This window comes from Gadus morhua, chromosome 22, assembly GCF_902167405.1.
Source record: "Gadus morhua chromosome 22, gadMor3.0, whole genome shotgun sequence".
Taxonomy (NCBI): Eukaryota; Metazoa; Chordata; class Actinopteri; order Gadiformes; family Gadidae; genus Gadus; species Gadus morhua.
In genome coordinates, this window is record NC_044069.1 from 2,020,459 (window position 1) to 2,036,667 (window position 16,209).

The 16,209-nt window shown below is 50.9% G+C and overlaps 2 protein-coding genes across 3 annotated transcripts in view; both read left to right on the plus strand.

Annotated features, from left to right (window-relative positions):
- Positions 1-403: 403 nt before the first annotated feature.
- Positions 404-8,558, plus strand: cenpa (histone H3-like centromeric protein A). The gene is made up of 5 exons (XM_030347929.1): positions 404-530; positions 2,682-2,803; positions 5,711-5,838; positions 7,390-7,464; positions 8,315-8,558. The coding sequence occupies exons 2-5, from the start codon at positions 2,716-2,718 to the stop codon at positions 8,438-8,440; spliced, it is 417 nt and encodes a 138-aa protein (XP_030203789.1). The 5' UTR covers positions 404-530; positions 2,682-2,715; the 3' UTR covers positions 8,441-8,558.
- Positions 8,559-9,088: 530 nt separating this feature from the next.
- LOC115536169 (LIM/homeobox protein Lhx9) overlaps positions 9,089-16,209 on the plus strand; it is a 10,808-nt gene continuing 3,687 nt past the window's right edge. Inside the window, exons 1-4 of one of the 2 annotated variants that reach the window (XM_030347876.1) lie at positions 9,089-9,419; positions 14,772-14,916; positions 15,370-15,572; positions 16,034-16,142. In XM_030347876.1, coding sequence (XP_030203736.1) covers positions 14,776-14,916; positions 15,370-15,572; positions 16,034-16,142 — 453 coding nt within the window. In that variant the 5' untranslated portion in view covers positions 9,089-9,419; positions 14,772-14,775. Of the gene's footprint in view, positions 9,420-14,690; positions 14,917-15,369; positions 15,573-16,033; positions 16,143-16,209 lie in introns of those variants that run through there. The other variant, XM_030347875.1, reaches the window with a different exon arrangement.

Here is a 16,209-nt window from a genome sequence, read left to right on the forward strand (position 1 = left end):
TCAGTCTGTGGAAATTCATTGCACAACTGAGAACGTCTCATTTATGCATATGACAATAAACACTTTGAATTTAATTGAATTGAATCAACATTCATTGAACGCTCTGTCCTTGTTTGACTCTTTTCTTTGGCTTCTACAAACTAAAATGTATGCATTAATGTATTTTTTTATGGATTATTTTGCTTCAAATAAATTGATTATAGCGCAGAATACATTTATAATCCATCTACGTTTAAAGGCGTCAGGCTCTCCACGCTGGTTTGTTAAGTGTTTAATGACGTCAGTGGCTGATCAACCAGCAATCCAATCCGCGCCTTCGTCTTGGTTTATTGTCGGAGCATCACGGGCGGAGCGGTGCGCGGGCATTAAGCACGAGCGAAAACTCCTCAGAGCGGTGCCGGGCTACAAACCGAGCGCATCCGCACGTTGGCACCGCCCACCTCACCGTGTCCTGCTCTCTGATTGGTCCAGCGCGCAGGACGGGAAACTGCAGCCGTTTGAATTTGAATTGTGGTCCGCTCGTCTCGCTGGTAAGTGTTTGTTTTTAAATGTGCGTTCAGACCTCAGTAGACCTTCTAGTCAGTACAAACACCGGTAAACCTTCCAGTAATCCTTCCAGTTTAGACCGTCGCCGTTCAAAGCTCTTAGGAAACGCGACTCCGGTTCATGATTCAATCACATCGTTATTGACGACGCTGAAGCTGGCAGCCGAGTCGGCAGTGAAGGAATAGTTGAGGGATTCTTAACGAGCGGAATGCAGCGACTGATTCTCCGTTGTTTAACCTCCTAAATCCCCGTGGTAAAGCCACATTAATTAGTTTAGATTATCTAAGAGAGTCTAAACAATCTTTAAAAACAGTTTATAATTCATGTAACCTTTATTTAGTTTGTTAAAAAAAAGAGATTTCACTGCTTTTCTTGCATCTGGACTACATTAGAACTGTCCTAATTGAAAACCACTACACCTAGACTCTTCAAATCTGGACTAGAATATCACAGTGAGGCTATAGATTATAGAAAACATAGTTTCAGATTTGTGAAACCTTTTTTCTATTTGAGAAAATGCAAAGAATGCACATTTTAATGTTTTTTAGGGGCCCAGACCGCATTAGAACTCGTCCTGATTGAAAACCACTGCACCTAGATTCTTCAAATCTGGACTACATTATCACAGTAAATCTATAGATTATTGAAAACATAGTTTCAGATTTGTGGAACTTTTACCCTATTTGTGAAAATGCAAAGAATGCACATTTTAATGCTTGTTAGGGGTCCAGACCGCATTAGAACTGGTCCTGATTGAAAACCACTGCAAAAAAAGAAGAAATGTTGATGGAAATAATAATAATAATACATAGGTACGCGGTCTCCTGCACTGAGGTGCTGCAAATACAAATACCATGTTTATTTCAAAACTACAATCTACACATGTTCATGTTACAGCGGCTCGTCTAAATGTCTGTACTCTGTGAGGCGGATGTCTTTCATGTTTGTTTTTAAACTGTCTTATGTTTTGGCTTTTCTGTACTTCCACATGGTTTTCAATCAGGATCAGGTCTAATGCGGTCGGGATCACAAAAAAGCGTTGAAATGTGCATTCTTTGCAGTTTCACAAATAGAAAAAAGGTTTCACAAATCTGAAACTATATTTTTAATCATGTTTAGCCTCACTTTGATAATGTAGTCAAGATTTGAAGAGCCTAGGAATAGTGGTTTTCAATCAGGACCAGTTCTAATGCGGTCTGGACCCCTAAAACCATTAAAATATGCATTATTTTTGCATTTTCACAAATAGGGTAAAAGTTTCACAAATCTGAAACTATGTTTTCCATAATCTATAAAGGGACTGTGATAATGTAGTCCAGATTTGAAGAGTCTAGGAGTAGTGGTTTTAAATCAGGACCAATTCTAATGCGGTCTGGATCACAAAAAAGCGTTGAAATGTGCATTCTTTGCATTATCACAAATAGAAAAAAGGTTTCACAAATCTGAAACTGTGTTGTTTTTTTTAACTATGTTAAAAAAAAAAGCAGTGAAATCTCCCCTCTTTTTTTTAACAAACTAAATAAAGGTTACATAAATTGTAAACTGTTTTTAAAGATTGTTTAGACTCTCTTAGATAATCTAAACTAATTAATGTGGCTTTACCACAGGGATTTAGGAGGTTAAACAACGGAGAATCAGTCGCTCCATTCCGCTCGTTAAGAATCCCTCAACTATTCCTTCACTGCCGACTCGGCTGCCAGCTTCAGCGTCGTACTTTACTGACAAACTGCCGGTACAAACGAGTGGTGCAACCGTACAGAAACACCACCCGGTCGGTGCAGAAACACCACCCGGTCGGTACAGAAACACCACCCGGTCGGTACAGAAACACCACCCGCTCCCGTGGGGAGGGTCTCTGCCCAAATCACACCGGCAACGACCTCAGGGGGCGTGGCTCCCTGACCTCAGGGGGCGTGGCTCCCTGACCTCAGGGGGCGTGGCTCCCTGACCTCAGGGGGCGTGGCTCCCTGACCTCAGGGGGCGTGGCTCCCTGACCTCAGGGGGCGTGGCTCCCTGACCTCAGGGGGCGTGGCTCCCTGACCTCAGGGGGCGTGGCTCCCTGACCTCAGGGGGCGTGGCTCCCTGACCTCAGGGGGCGTGGCCCTGCTAACGCTCGGCTCCCGATCCCCTTCCAGCCGCCCGTCTCCTCACTCCGTGACTCGGCCCACGATGCACCACGACTCCTCCGCCCTCCGCCGCAAGGGGACCACGCCCCGGCGACGCCCCCCCGCACAGGCCCCGCCCAAACCCCCATCAGGTGAGGAGGGAGGGATGGGAAATCTCCTTTAAAGGACCCAATGAAATCATACTTTTACCCTTTACTGTTTTCACTACAATCCCTGCAGACTATATACCATTGTTGGTTCACTTCATCAAAACATTTTAAAGGTTCATGTTAGTGATTAATCACAATTGAGTTGAAATAAGGTCAGGGAGGTCAGGGAGACACACCCCCTGAGGTCAGGGAGACACCCCCCCAGAGGTCAGGGAGACACGCCCCCTGAGGTCAGGGAGACACGCCCCCTGAGGTCAGGGAGACACCCCCCCTGAGGTCAGGGGTTGAGGACATTAGGGATTGAACCCAGAACGTCCTGGAGGTGAACCCTGAGGCAGCACACTGTAGCATGGTGAGGTGGTGGTGGAGGAGGTGGTGGTAGTAGTGGTGGTGGAGGTATGGGTGGTGGTGGCAAATCCATCATAGTACATCCAGAAGGGGGGTTTGTGGGGTTAGCTTTCTGTTAGCCGCTCCCATTGACTTGAGGGTAACTGTAAGCTAGCTCCTCCTCCAGCGAGGGGGACATGCTTTTAAATACATTCCAAGGTAACATAAACATTAATAGGCTTATAAACAGTAAGGCTGAATCATCTAAAAAATCTTTACACAATTAACTAATTTAGGCAGCATTTTCTTTATGCCATTGCAATGAATTCAACTAAAATATGATAAACTCATTTTGATATAATGTGTTCGATATCTTTGAGTTCATTGAATTTATTTAGGAATTGTAGGTGGGCTGCCCTGTACCCCCTGCGCCTTGCCGGGGTCGACAGATAGATAACTCCTCTCCCCAACAAACCACGCAGACGCGTCCCAGTTAACTCTTTATGGTTGCTTGAAGTAGGGTAAAACAATAAGGTTTTTTCCGAGGCTAAATTATAGCTAGAAAAGTAGCATAAGACGAGGGAGCACCTTGTGTTCCGATTGTGCGTGTGACTGTTACGGAGCGTGCAGCTGGTAACCATGACGACATCAGATCAGACAAGACGTCACAAGCATTGACGTGTTTTGCTCCACGTCCTCTCGATATCCAAAAAAACACTGCCAGATCACTGATCCCTTAGTAGTTATTTTAGGAACCAGCAGCTCGTCCGCTGCCCTGTTTCAATTGTGGATTGAATTGGTTAGGATACACAGTGCTACACTGAGCTACACTGTGTAGCACTGAGCTACTACTGTGCTACACTGAGCTACACTGTGTAGCACTGAGCTACTACTGTGTAGCACTGAGCTACTACTGTGCTACACTGAGCTACACTGTGTAGCACTGAGCTACTACTGTGCTACACTGAGCTACACTGTGTAGCACTGAGCTACTACTGTGCTACACTGAGCTACACTGTGTAGCACTGAGCTACTACTGTGCTACACTGAGCTACACTGTGTAGCACTGAGCTACTACTGTGCTACACTGAGCTACACTGTGTAGCACTGAGCTACTACTGTGCTACACTGAGCTACACTGTGTAGCACTGAGCTACTACTGTGCTACACTGTGTAGCACTGAGCTACTACTGTGCTACACTGAGCTACACTGTGTAGCACTGAGCTACTACTGTGCTACACTGAGCTACACTGTGTAGCACTGAGCTACTACTGTGCTACACTGAGCTACACTGTGTAGCACTGAGCTACTACTGTTCTACACTGAGCTACACTGTGTAGCACTGAGCTACTACTGTGCTACACTGAGCTACACTGTGTAGCACTGAGCTACTAATGTGCTACACTGTGTAGCACTGAGCTACTACTGTGCTACACTGAGCTACACTGTGTAGCACTGAGCTACTACTGTGCTACACTGAGCTACACTGTGTAGCACTGAGCTACTACTGTGCTACACTGAGCTACACTGTGTAGCACTGAGCTACTACTGTGCTACACTGAGTTACACTGTAGCACTGAGCTACTACTGTGCTACACTGAGCTACACTGTGCTACACTGAGCTACACTGTGCTACACTGAGCTACACTGTGCTACACTGAGCTACTACTGTGCTACACTGAGCCGCCCGGCGCTGCAAACTGTAAGAAAGTTGAAAATGAGTTCCCTCCCTTCCGCACCTTGAGGTCGCGTGGGATTGGTTGGTGAATGTGTGGCGCGGGTGTTTTTTTACCCCTCACTCACGTTACCGCGTGAGGGAGCAAGCCACCGGTGAATGTTTTGAACACCAAACCAAGGCAGCCGCTTGAGAAAACCCACATTACCGTAAAATACTGGATGCCTACGAAATAATAACTATGTATCTCACACAGCTGTTTAGGAGATATATCGAGTATATTCCATGTATCGCACAGCCCTAAGGTGGGGTCCTCTGGGATGGGAGGAGGAGGAGGAGGAGGTGGTGGGGTCCTCTGGGAGGAGGAGGAGGAGGAGGAGGTGGGGTCCTCTGGGATGGGAGGTGGAGGAGGAGGAGGAGGAAGGGGAGGTGGTGGTGGGGTCCTCTGGGAGGAGGAGGAGGAGGAGGAGGAGGTGGGGTCCTCTGGGATGGGAGGTGGAGGAGGAGGAAGGGGAGGTGGTGGTGGGGTCCTCTGGGAGGAGGAGGAGGAGGAGGAGGAGGAGGTGGGGTCCTCTGGGATGGGAGGTGGAGGAGGAGTAGGAGGAGGGGGAGGTGGTGGTGGGGTCCTCTGGGATGGGAGGTGGAGGAGGAGGAGGTGGGGCCCTCTGGGATAGGAGGTGGAGGAGGAGGTGGGGCCCTCTGGGATAGGAGGTGGAGGAGGAGGTGGGGCCCTCTGGGATGGGAGGATGAGGGAGGAGATGGGGTAGGTGATCCATGCTGCTCTTCTTCATCGTGTTATTTCATGTTTATGGGGTGTGTTTATGTCAATTGGTGTGTGTTTATGTAAATGAGGTGTGTTCATGTAAGTGTGGGTGTGTTCCGACAGAGCCCCCCCCATCGACCCCCGGTAGGCGGCGGCGGCGGTTCAGGCCGGGGGCCAAGGCCCTCATGGAGATCAGGAAGTACCAGAAGAGCCACGCTCTGCTGCTGAGGAAACAACCCTTCGCCCGCCTGGTGGGTTCCCATGGAAACGCCCCAGCGTACACCGTACACTCTGCTGGGCGGGGCTGGACCGGTCTGGGGGCCAGAGGTCCTCCTGGGGGGGGGTTCCATCAACCAAGCTAAAGGCAGAGCCGGGCTTGTTACGCTTTGCTTCGCTACTTTAAGCTAGAGCTGCGTTCCGTCAACGTGACTTAAGGGGATCTCCGCTAAGTAACCATGGCAATTTATCTAACCCAACTAACCTGGTCGGTACCAGGCTAACTGTCAGGCTGACTTGAGCGGTGTTTCAGAGAAGTCCATCTGTCGGAAACGAGTACCATCAGAAGGTTCCGCCAAGCCTAGTCCTTACGATTTGGTCCTAAATGTACATAGATGTACAAATAATGTACTATCAAAATTGGGAACCAGCAGTTGGGTGAGCGCTCTAGTAGTGCCCTGTAGTACGGGCGACCCGAGTTTGCGTCCTGGGCACGCCATTGAATTCAAATTTTTGTAATTTCCTTTATATCAGGGAAATTAGGCCTAACAATTTACTTTTATATCATAAATATGTCTTGCAACATCCCTGGAAACCAAATATAACTTGCAAAAACCCATGGTAAAGTCTATCTTAATATTGATGTTACTGATAAGCCTTTGTCACAATGTCAAAGACACTGCTGCATGGGAATTTGCAGCCACATAAATTCCATTCAGGTGAGTTTGTCGGCAGGCAGCCAAGACCACTTCTGTTGTGAAAGAAATACTATGGTCAGGCCTAGTCAATTTAGAATATTTAAAGGAATGTAAAATAAATGCCATGAAACGTTTTTTAATTTCTCCAGTCATCCTTCCTAAATTACTAATTAGGGTTAGGGTATTGAACCCCGGACGACCGGGTGCAAGTCCGACACGTTACCTCAAAACTATCTCCCTGATTACTTATCTATTGTCAATATATCACTTAAATATGTTACGCTTAATACTACTTATTCATTCAAAAGATCGGCGATTGTATTGCCAGGCGGTCTCCCGTTTTTTTTTAATGGTTACGGTGTTCCCTCTTTGATTTATTACATGCTTTTACTCCTCATAGACCCCCACAAGCAGCTTCTGTTCGCCGCTGGAAAAGATCCCGCTCGGTCCTTTTCGGACATTTGATCCACTATTCGGCATGCACGGTTCCGGGCTGGTTACATATCCCGTGAGCGCGCGTAATCCACGATAACGTAAGCCTGGCCTGAACTAACCTGAGCGAGGCACGGCTGAACAGGGTTGATGGAACGTCTTTAGCCTCAAGTGGAAGTTGGCGTTAGTTCTAACCTGGCTTAATTAACTAAGCGCCACTTTCGTAAGCGACTTTGATGGAATGTCCCTTGATTTATCTTCTCATCCTTTGTTGTTCTGTATGTCTCCGTGACAACGGTCCATAATTAGCGAGATCGCCCAGGTGACTAACGACCTGCCGGGTCGTTAGTCCAGGGACGGTCTGCCGATGGAACCCTGTCCAGCTGTCCAGGGTGATCTGTCCGTTGCCGTGGTTACGATTGATGGGTTTGACGTGTGTTTGACCCCTGACCCCAGGTGAGGGAGGTGTGTGAGTCCTACTCCGGGAAGAGCCTCCGGTGGCAGGTGTTGGCCCTGATGGCTCTACAGGAGGTGAGGACACGCCCCCCTGCTCACCCCCCCCCTCTGCTCCTCACCCCTCCAAATCGCTTCTCACTCCTCCCCCCCCTGGTACAGTGAGGTACAGTGTGAGGTACAGGGAGGTGCAGTGTGAGGTTCAGTGAGGTACAGGGAGGTACAGTGTGAGGTACAGTGTGGTACACTGAGGTACAGGGAGGTACAGGGTGAGGAACAGTGTGAGGTACAGTGTGGTACAGTGAGGTACCCTGAGGTACAGGGAGGTACAGTGTGAGGTACAGTGAGGTACAGGGAGGTACAGTGTGAGGTACAGTGTGGTACAGTGAGGTACCCTGAGGTACAGGGAGGTACAGTGTGAGGTACAGGGAGGTACAGGGAGGTACAGTGTGAGGTACAGTGTGAGGTACAGTGTGAGGTACAGGGAGGTACAGTGAGGTACAGTGAGGTACAGTGAGGTACAGGGAGGTACAGGGAGGTACAGTGTGAGGTATAGGGAGGTACACTGAGGTACAGTGAGGTACAGTGAGGTACAGTGTGAGGTACAGGGAGGTACACTGAGGTACAGTGAGGTACACTGAGGTACAGGGAGGTACAGTGATGTGCAGTGTGAGGTACAGGGAGGTACAGTGAGGTACAGTGAGGTACAGGGAGGTACAGTGATGTACAGTGTGAGGTATAGGGAGGTACACTGAGGTACAGTGAGGTACAGTGTGAGGTACAGAGAGGTACAGTGAGGTGCAGTGAGGTACAGGGAGGTACAGTGAGGTGCAGTGTGAGGTACACTGAGGTGCAGTGTGAGGTCTGAGGGGAGGTGCAATGTGAGGTCTCAGGGGAGGTGCAGTAAGGGTTCCCTGTGGTTCTCCAGGCGGCCGAGGCCTTCCTGGTGATGATGTTGGCCAACGCCAACCTGTGTGCGATCCACGCCAAGCGCGTCACCCTGTTCCCCCGCGACCTGCAGCTGGCCCTGCGGCTCCGCGGCATGGATATGTGACCACGACCCCCTGCCGGGGCCCCCTGCTGGGCATCCTGGGCCCCCTGTTGCTCTTCGTAGCATGTAAATATATTGTGTTTGTTGTTTTATTGGTCAATAAAGTCTTGAAGGAACTGCAGCTGTGCTCCACTCACTAGTCGCTGAAATAACTAATAGTAACTAGTCGTTGATGTTGATGTAAGAAGTAGTTAATTTTGTAGCAAGGTTCTAGAGGAGGAGGAGCTAGAGGAGGAGGGGCAAGGTTCTAGAGGAGGAGGAGCTAGAGGAGGAGGAGGGGCAAGGTTCTAGAGGAGGAGGAGCTAGAGCAGGAGGAGGAGGGGCAAGGTTCAAGAGGAGGAGCTAGAGGAGGAGGAGCTAGAGGAGGAGGAGAGGCAAGGTTCTAGAGGAGGAGGAGCTAGAGGAGGAGGAGGGGCAAGGTTCTAGAGGAGGAGGAGCTAGAGGAGGAGGGGCAAGGTTCTAGAGGAGGAGGAGCTAGAGGAGGAGGAGGGGCAAGGTTCTAGAGGAGGAGGAGCTAGAGGAGGAGGAGGGGCAAGGTTCTAGAGGAGGAGGAGCTAGAGGAGGAGGAGGAGGGGCAAGGTTCAAGAGGAGGAGCTAGAGGAGGAGGAGCTAGAGGAGGAGGAGGGGCAAGGTTCTAGAGGAGGATGGGCTAGAGGAGGAGGAGCTAGAGGAGGAGGAGCTAGAGGAGGAGGTACTAAAGGAGGAGGTTCTAGAGGATGAGGAGCCGGTGTCCCAGAAGTCCTCTTCAACAGCTGTTATCTAATTGGTCCCTTGGGGGGCGGGTCACATCACAACCGTCCTGCTCCCAGCCAATCAGAGGCCTCGGCAGCAGTGCACCGGGACCCCTGGGGTCCTTGTTTACGGGTGTCGAGACGTTGCCGTGGGCGACCGGGAGCCACGCCCCATGGTCCCAGGTGTGAGTGGAGGGTGAAACACCTGACATCAGGTAGCACAGCATCACACGGAGACCAGCAGGAGAGAGGTAGGGACACCTTAACGATAACTACCCTGTTAGCGGAACCTGTTAACTATAACTACCCTGTTGGCTGAACCCGTTAACTATAACTAACCTGTTGAACCTGTATTCTACTAACCACTCTGTTAACTGAACCATCTATAACTAACCTGTTAGCTGAACCTATATTCTACTAACCACTCTGTTAACTGAACCATCTATAACTAACCTGTTAGCTGAACCTGTATTCTACTAACTACCCTGTTAGCTGAACCCTCTATAACTAACCTGTTAGCTGAACCTGTATTCTACTAACCACTCTGTTAACTGAACCATCTATAACTAACCTGTTAGCTGAACCTGTACTTTACTAACTAACCTGTTAGCTGAACCCTCTATAACTACCCTGTTAGCTGAACCTGATAACTAGCTAACCTGTAAGATGAACCTCTGGTTTATCTCAGCCTGTTCCCAATGCAGACTGTAGAGTCAGAGTGTGTAGAGTCAGAGTGTGTAGAGTGTAGTGTATCTGATAGTGTGTAGAGTCAGAGTGTGTAGAGTCAGAGTGTGTAGAGTCAGAGTGTGTAGAGTCTAGTGTATCTGAGAGTGTGTAGAGTCAGAGTGTAGAGTCAGTGTGTAGGGTCAGAGTGGTAGAGTCAGAGTGTGTAGGGTCAGAGTGTAGAGTCAGTGTGTAGGGTCAGAGTGGTAGAGTCAGAGTGTGTAGGGTCAGAGTGTAGAGTCAGTGTGTAGGGTCAGAGTGGTAGAGTCAGAGTGTGTAGAGTCAGAGTGTGTAGAGTCAGAGTGTGTAGAGTCAGAGTGTGTAGAGTGTGTAGAGTCAGTGTGTAGAGTCAGAGTGTGTAGAGTCAGAGTGGTAGAGTCAGAGTGTGTAGAGTCTAGTGTATCTGAGTGTGTAGAGTCAGAGTGTGTAGAGTCTAGTGTTTCTGAGAGTGTGTAGAGTCAGAGTGTGTAGAGTCAGAGTGTGTAGAGTCTAGTGTATCTGAGAGTGTGTAGAGTCAGAGTGTGTAGGGTCTGATTGTGTAGAGTCTGAGTGTGTAGGGTCTGATTGTGTATAGTCTGAGTCTGTCTGAGTGTGTAGTGTCTGGTGTGTGTCAGTGTGTAGAGTCTGGTGTGTGTCAGAGTGTGTAGTGTCTGGTGTGTGTCAGTGTGTAGAGTCTGGTGTGTGTCAGTGTGTAGTGTCTGGTGTGTGTCAGTGTGTAGTGTCTGGTGTGTGTCAGTGTGTAGAGTCTGGTGTGTGTCAGTGTGTAGAGTCTGGTGTGTGTCAGAGTGTGTAGAGTCTGGTGTGTGTCAGTGTGTAGAGTGTAGTGTCTGGTGTGTGTCAGTGTGCAGAGTGTAGTGTCTGGTGTGTGTCAGTGTGTAGTGTGTAGTGTCTGGTGTGTGTCAGTGTGTGTCAGTGTGTAGTGTCTGGTGTGTGTCAGTGTGTGTAGAGTCTGGTGTGTGTCAGAGTGTGTAGAGTCTGGTGTGTGTCAGAGTGTGTAGAGTCTGGTGTGTGTCAGTGTGTAGTGTCTGGTGTGTGTCAGTGTGTAGAGTCTGGTGTGTGTCAGTGTGTAGTGTCTGGTGTGTGTCAGTGTGTAGAGTCTGGTGTGTGTCAGTGTGCAGAGTGTGTAGTGTCTGGTGTGTGTCAGTGTGTAGTGTGTAGTGTCTGGTGTGTGTCAGTGTGTGTCAGTGTGTAGAGTCTGGTGTGTGTCAGAGTGTGTAGAGTCTGGTGTGTGTCAGTGTGTAGAGTCTGGTGTGTGTCAGTGTGTAGTGTCTGGTGTGTGTCAGTGTGTAGAGTCTGGTGTGTGTCAGTGTGCAGAGTGTAGTGTCTGGTGTGTGTCAGTGTGTAGTGTCTGGTGTGTGTCAGTGTGTAGAGTCTGGTGTGTGTCAGTGTGTAGAGTCTGGTGTGTGTCAGAGTGTGTAGAGTCTGGTGTGTGTCAGTGTGTAGAGTGTAGTGTCTGGTGTGTGTCAGTGTGCAGAGTGTAGTGTCTGGTGTGTGTCAGTGTGTAGTGTGTAGTGTCTGGTGTGTGTCAGTGTGTGTCAGTGTGTAGTGTCTGGTGTGTGTCAGTGTGTGTAGAGTCTGGTGTGTGTCAGAGTGTGTAGAGTCTGGTGTGTGTCAGAGTGTGTAGAGTCTGGTGTGTGTCAGTGTGTAGTGTCTGGTGTGTGTCAGTGTGTAGAGTCTGGTGTGTGTCAGTGTGTAGTGTCTGGTGTGTGTCAGTGTGTAGAGTCTGGTGTGTGTCAGTGTGCAGAGTGTGTAGTGTCTGGTGTGTGTCAGTGTGTAGTGTGTAGTGTCTGGTGTGTGTCAGTGTGTGTCAGTGTGTAGAGTCTGGTGTGTGTCAGAGTGTGTAGAGTCTGGTGTGTGTCAGTGTGTAGAGTCTGGTGTGTGTCAGTGTGTAGTGTCTGGTGTGTGTCAGTGTGTAGAGTCTGGTGTGTGTCAGTGTGCAGAGTGTAGTGTCTGGTGTGTGTCAGTGTGTAGTGTCTGGTGTGTGTCAGTGTGTAGTGTCTGGTGTGTGTCAGTGTGTAGAGTCTGGTGTGTGTCAGTGTGTAGTGTCTGGTGTGTGTCAGTGTGTAGAGTGTAGTGTCTGGTGTGTGTCAGTGTGTAGAGTCTGGTGTGTGTCAGTGTGCAGAGTGTAGTGTCTGGTGTGTGTCAGTGTGTAGAGTCTGGTGTGTGTCAGTGTGTAGTGTCTGGTGTGTGTCAGTGTGTAGAGTCTGGTGTGTGTCAGTGTGTAGAGTCTGGTGTGTGTCAGTGTGTAGTGTCTGGTGTGTGTCAGTGTGTAGAGTCTGGTGTGTGTCAGTGTGTAGTGTCTGGTGTGTGTCAGTGTGTAGTGTCTGGTGTGTGTCAGTGTGCAGAGTGTGTAGTGTCTGGTGTGTGTCAGTGTGTAGAGTCTGGTGTGTGTCAGTGTGCAGAGTGTAGTGTCTGGTGTGTGTCAGTGTGTAGAGTCTGGTGTGTGTCAGTGTGCAGTGTATAGTGTCTGGTGTGTGTCAGTGTGTAGTGTCTGGTGTGTGTCAGTGTGTAGAGTCTGGTGTGTGTCAGTGTGCAGTGTATAGTGTCTGGTGTGTGTCAGTGTGTAGTGTCTGGTGTGTGTCAGTGTGTAGTGTGTAGTGTCTGGTGTGTGTCAGTGTGTAGTGTGCAGAGGGCGGCGTGCGGCGGGCTGATGTTGCCGCGTGTGAGGGTGGGCTGTGAGCCAACACGGTGGTCAGACACGTGGTCACATGACCGCAGACCGGCGCCCTCCAGAGGCCGGCCGCCCTGCCCCTGGAGGGCCGGCGGGGGGGGGCCCTCACATGGTCAACTAACCCCACCGTCAACTAACCCCACCGTCAACTTCCCCCGTAAACTAACCCCACCGCCAACTAACCCCACCGTCAACTAACCCCACCGCCAACTAACCCCACCGCCAACTAACCCCCGTCAACTAACCCCACCGCCAACTAACCCCACCGCCAACTAACCCCACCGTCAACTAACCCCCGTCAACTAACCCCACCGTCAACTAACCCCACCGTCAACTAACCCCTGTCAACTAACCCCACCGTCAACTAACCCCACCGTCAATTAACCCCCGTCAACTAACCCCACCGCCAACTAACCCCACCGTCAACTAAACCCACCGTCAACTAAACCCACCGTCAACTAACCCCACCGTCAACTAACCCCACCGTCAACTAACCCCCGTCAACTTACCCCACCGTCAACTAACCCCACCGCCAACTAACCCCACCGTCAACTAACCCCCGTCAACTAACCCCACCGCCAACTAACCCCACCGTCAACTAACCCCACCGTCAACTAAACCCACCGTCAACTAACCCCACCGTCAACTAACCCCACCGTCAACTAACCCCCGTCAACTAACCCCACCGCCAACTAACCCCACCGTCAACTAACCCCACCGCCAACTAACCCCACCGCCAACTAACCCCCGTCAACTAACCCCACCGCCAACTAACCCCACCGCCAACTAACCCCACCGTCAACTAACCCCCGTCAACTAACCCCACCGTCAACTAACCCCACCGTCAACTAACCCCTGTCAACTAACCCCACCGTCAACTAACCCCACCGTCAATTAACCCCCGTCAACTAACCCCACCGCCAACTAACCCCACCGTCAACTAAACCCACCGTCAACTAAACCCACCGTCAACTAACCCCACCGTCAACTAACCCCACCGTCAACTAACCCCCGTCAACTTACCCCACCGTCAACTAACCCCACCGCCAACTAACCCCACCGTCAACTAACCCCACCGTCAACTAACCCCACCGCCAACTAACCCCACCGTCAACTAACCCCACCGTCAACTAAACCCACCGTCAACTAACCCCACCGTCAACTAACCCCACCGTCAACTAACCCCCGTCAACTAACCCCACCGCCAACTAACCCCACCGTCAACTAACCCCCGTCAACTAACCCCACCGCCAACTAACCCCACCGTCAACTAACCCCACCGCCAACTAACCCCACCGTCAACTAACCCCCGTCAACTAACCCCACCGCCAACTAACCCCACCGTCAACTAAACCCACCGTCAACTAAACCCACCGTCAACTAACCCCACCGTCAACTAACCCCCGTCAACTAACCCCACCGTCAACTAACCCCACCGCCAACTAACCCCCGTCAACTAACCCCACCGTCAGCTAACCCCCGTAAACTAACCCCACCGTCAACTAACCCCGTCAACTAACCCCACCGTCAACTAACCCCCGTAAACTAACCCCACCGTCAACTAACCCCACCGTCAACTAACCCCACCGCCAACTAACCCCACCGTCAACTAACCCCACCGTCAACTAACCCCACCGCCAACTAACCCCACCGTCAACTAACCCCACCGTCAACTAACCCCTGTAAACTAACCCCACCGTCAACTAACCCCACCGTCAACTAACCCCACCGCCAACTAACCCCACCGTCAACTAACCCCACCGTCAACTAACCCCACCGCCAACTAACCCCACCGTCAACTAACCCCACCGTCAACTAACCCCCGTAAACTGCTAGTGCTCATTGACCTGCATGTTCACTCTCACTTAGAACACACACACGCACGCACGCACGAACATACACACACACACAGGAACACACACACACACAGGAACACACACACACACACAGGAACACACACACACAGGAACACAAACGCACACACAGGAACACACAAACACACAGGAACACAAACGCACACACACACACTCACAAACACCGTGGTGTCTCTAAATAGAAACAGGTGTGTGTGTGTGTGTGTGATTATGAAGGGGTTTTAAAGGGTGTGTGTGTGTGTGTGTGTGTGATTATGGAGGGGTTTTAAAGTGTGTGTGTGTGTGTGTGTGTGTGTGATTATGAAGGGTTTAATAACTCTCCTCATCCCTCCAAGGGCGATGATGACCTCAGCAGACCGGTCCCTGGAGGACATCCTGTACGGCCGGCAGCCGCACGGCAACGGCCCGGAGACGGGCGGCTGCCGTGGCGATGGAGACGCAACCCAAAACGTTTGTCAACAGCGGGCCACACCCTCCCACGTAACTGCTGTCAGCTCCTCCCTCCTCCTCCCTCCTCCTTCTCCCTCCCTTCACCTCTCCATCCACCCCTCTCTCATCCACCCCTCTCTCATCCACCCCTCTCTCATAGAAGCTGTTTGAACGCTGGACCAGGACCTGGTCTAGAGTAGAGCCAGGACCTGGTCTAGAGTAGAGCCAGGACCAGGTCTAGAGTAGAGCCAGGACCTGGTCTAGAGTAGAGCCAGGACCTGGTCTAGAGTAGAGCTAGGACCTGGTCTAGAGTAGAGCCAGGACCTGGTCTAGAGTAGAGCTAGGACCTGGTCTAGAGTAGGACTAGGACTTGGTCTAGAGTAGGACTAGGACCTGTTCTAGAGTAGAGCCAGGACCTGGTCTAGACCAGGACTAAGACCTGTTCTAGGCGGGGGGTCCCGGGGCTGTCCAGCGGTTCCTAGCCCCCTCTCCGTTTGTCTCCAGGATGGACACGCCCCCTCCTTGCAGGAGCCAATCCTGTGTGCGGGTTGTGGCGGGCGGGTCGTGGAGCGCTTCTTCCTATTGGCCGCGGGCCGGGCGTGGCACGGCGCCTGCCTGCGCTGCTGCCAATGCCATCGAGAGCTGGAGACAAGCCCCTCCCTCTACTGGAGGGGCGGCAACACCTACTGCCAGCAGGACTATTGCAGGTCAGCCCCACCCCCTCGCACCGCCCGTCATCAGTCGCCATGGCAACCCCCAACGTCACGTAGCGGCCAGGGGGGTTGATCCCCCGCCCGAAGGCTTTGGGTTCAATCCCCAAAGTGTGGTAGTTCAACGAGTCTGTTAGCGAAGTACCGCTAAGTAGCTAGCATCAGGCCGCTAAGTAGCTAGCATCAGGCTGCTAATAGCTAGCATTAGGCTACTAAGTAGCTAGCATCAGGCTACTAAGTAGCTAGCATCAGGCCGCTAATAGCAAGTATCAGGCCGCTATGTAGCTAGCATCAGGCTGCTAATAGCTAGCATCAAGCTGCTAAGTAGCTAGCATCAGGCTGCTAATAGCTAGCATCAGACTACTAAGTAGCTAGCGACACACCGCTTACTCCTAACCCATGACCTTTTCCGTTTAATGAGATCCTAACTCAGCGGAGGCGTGTCTCTTCCTGGTCAGGCTGTTTGTGATAGGTCGATGCGCTCGCTGCCAGCAGCCAATCCCGTCGACCGCTATGGTGATGCGCTCGGGAGAGTTGACCTTTCACCCCCACTGCTTCTCCTGCCAGGTGGTTATAGCTCTTATACATTTGTTGTTCTTAAATGTTTTACATCTAGGTTATATTTTATTTTTGA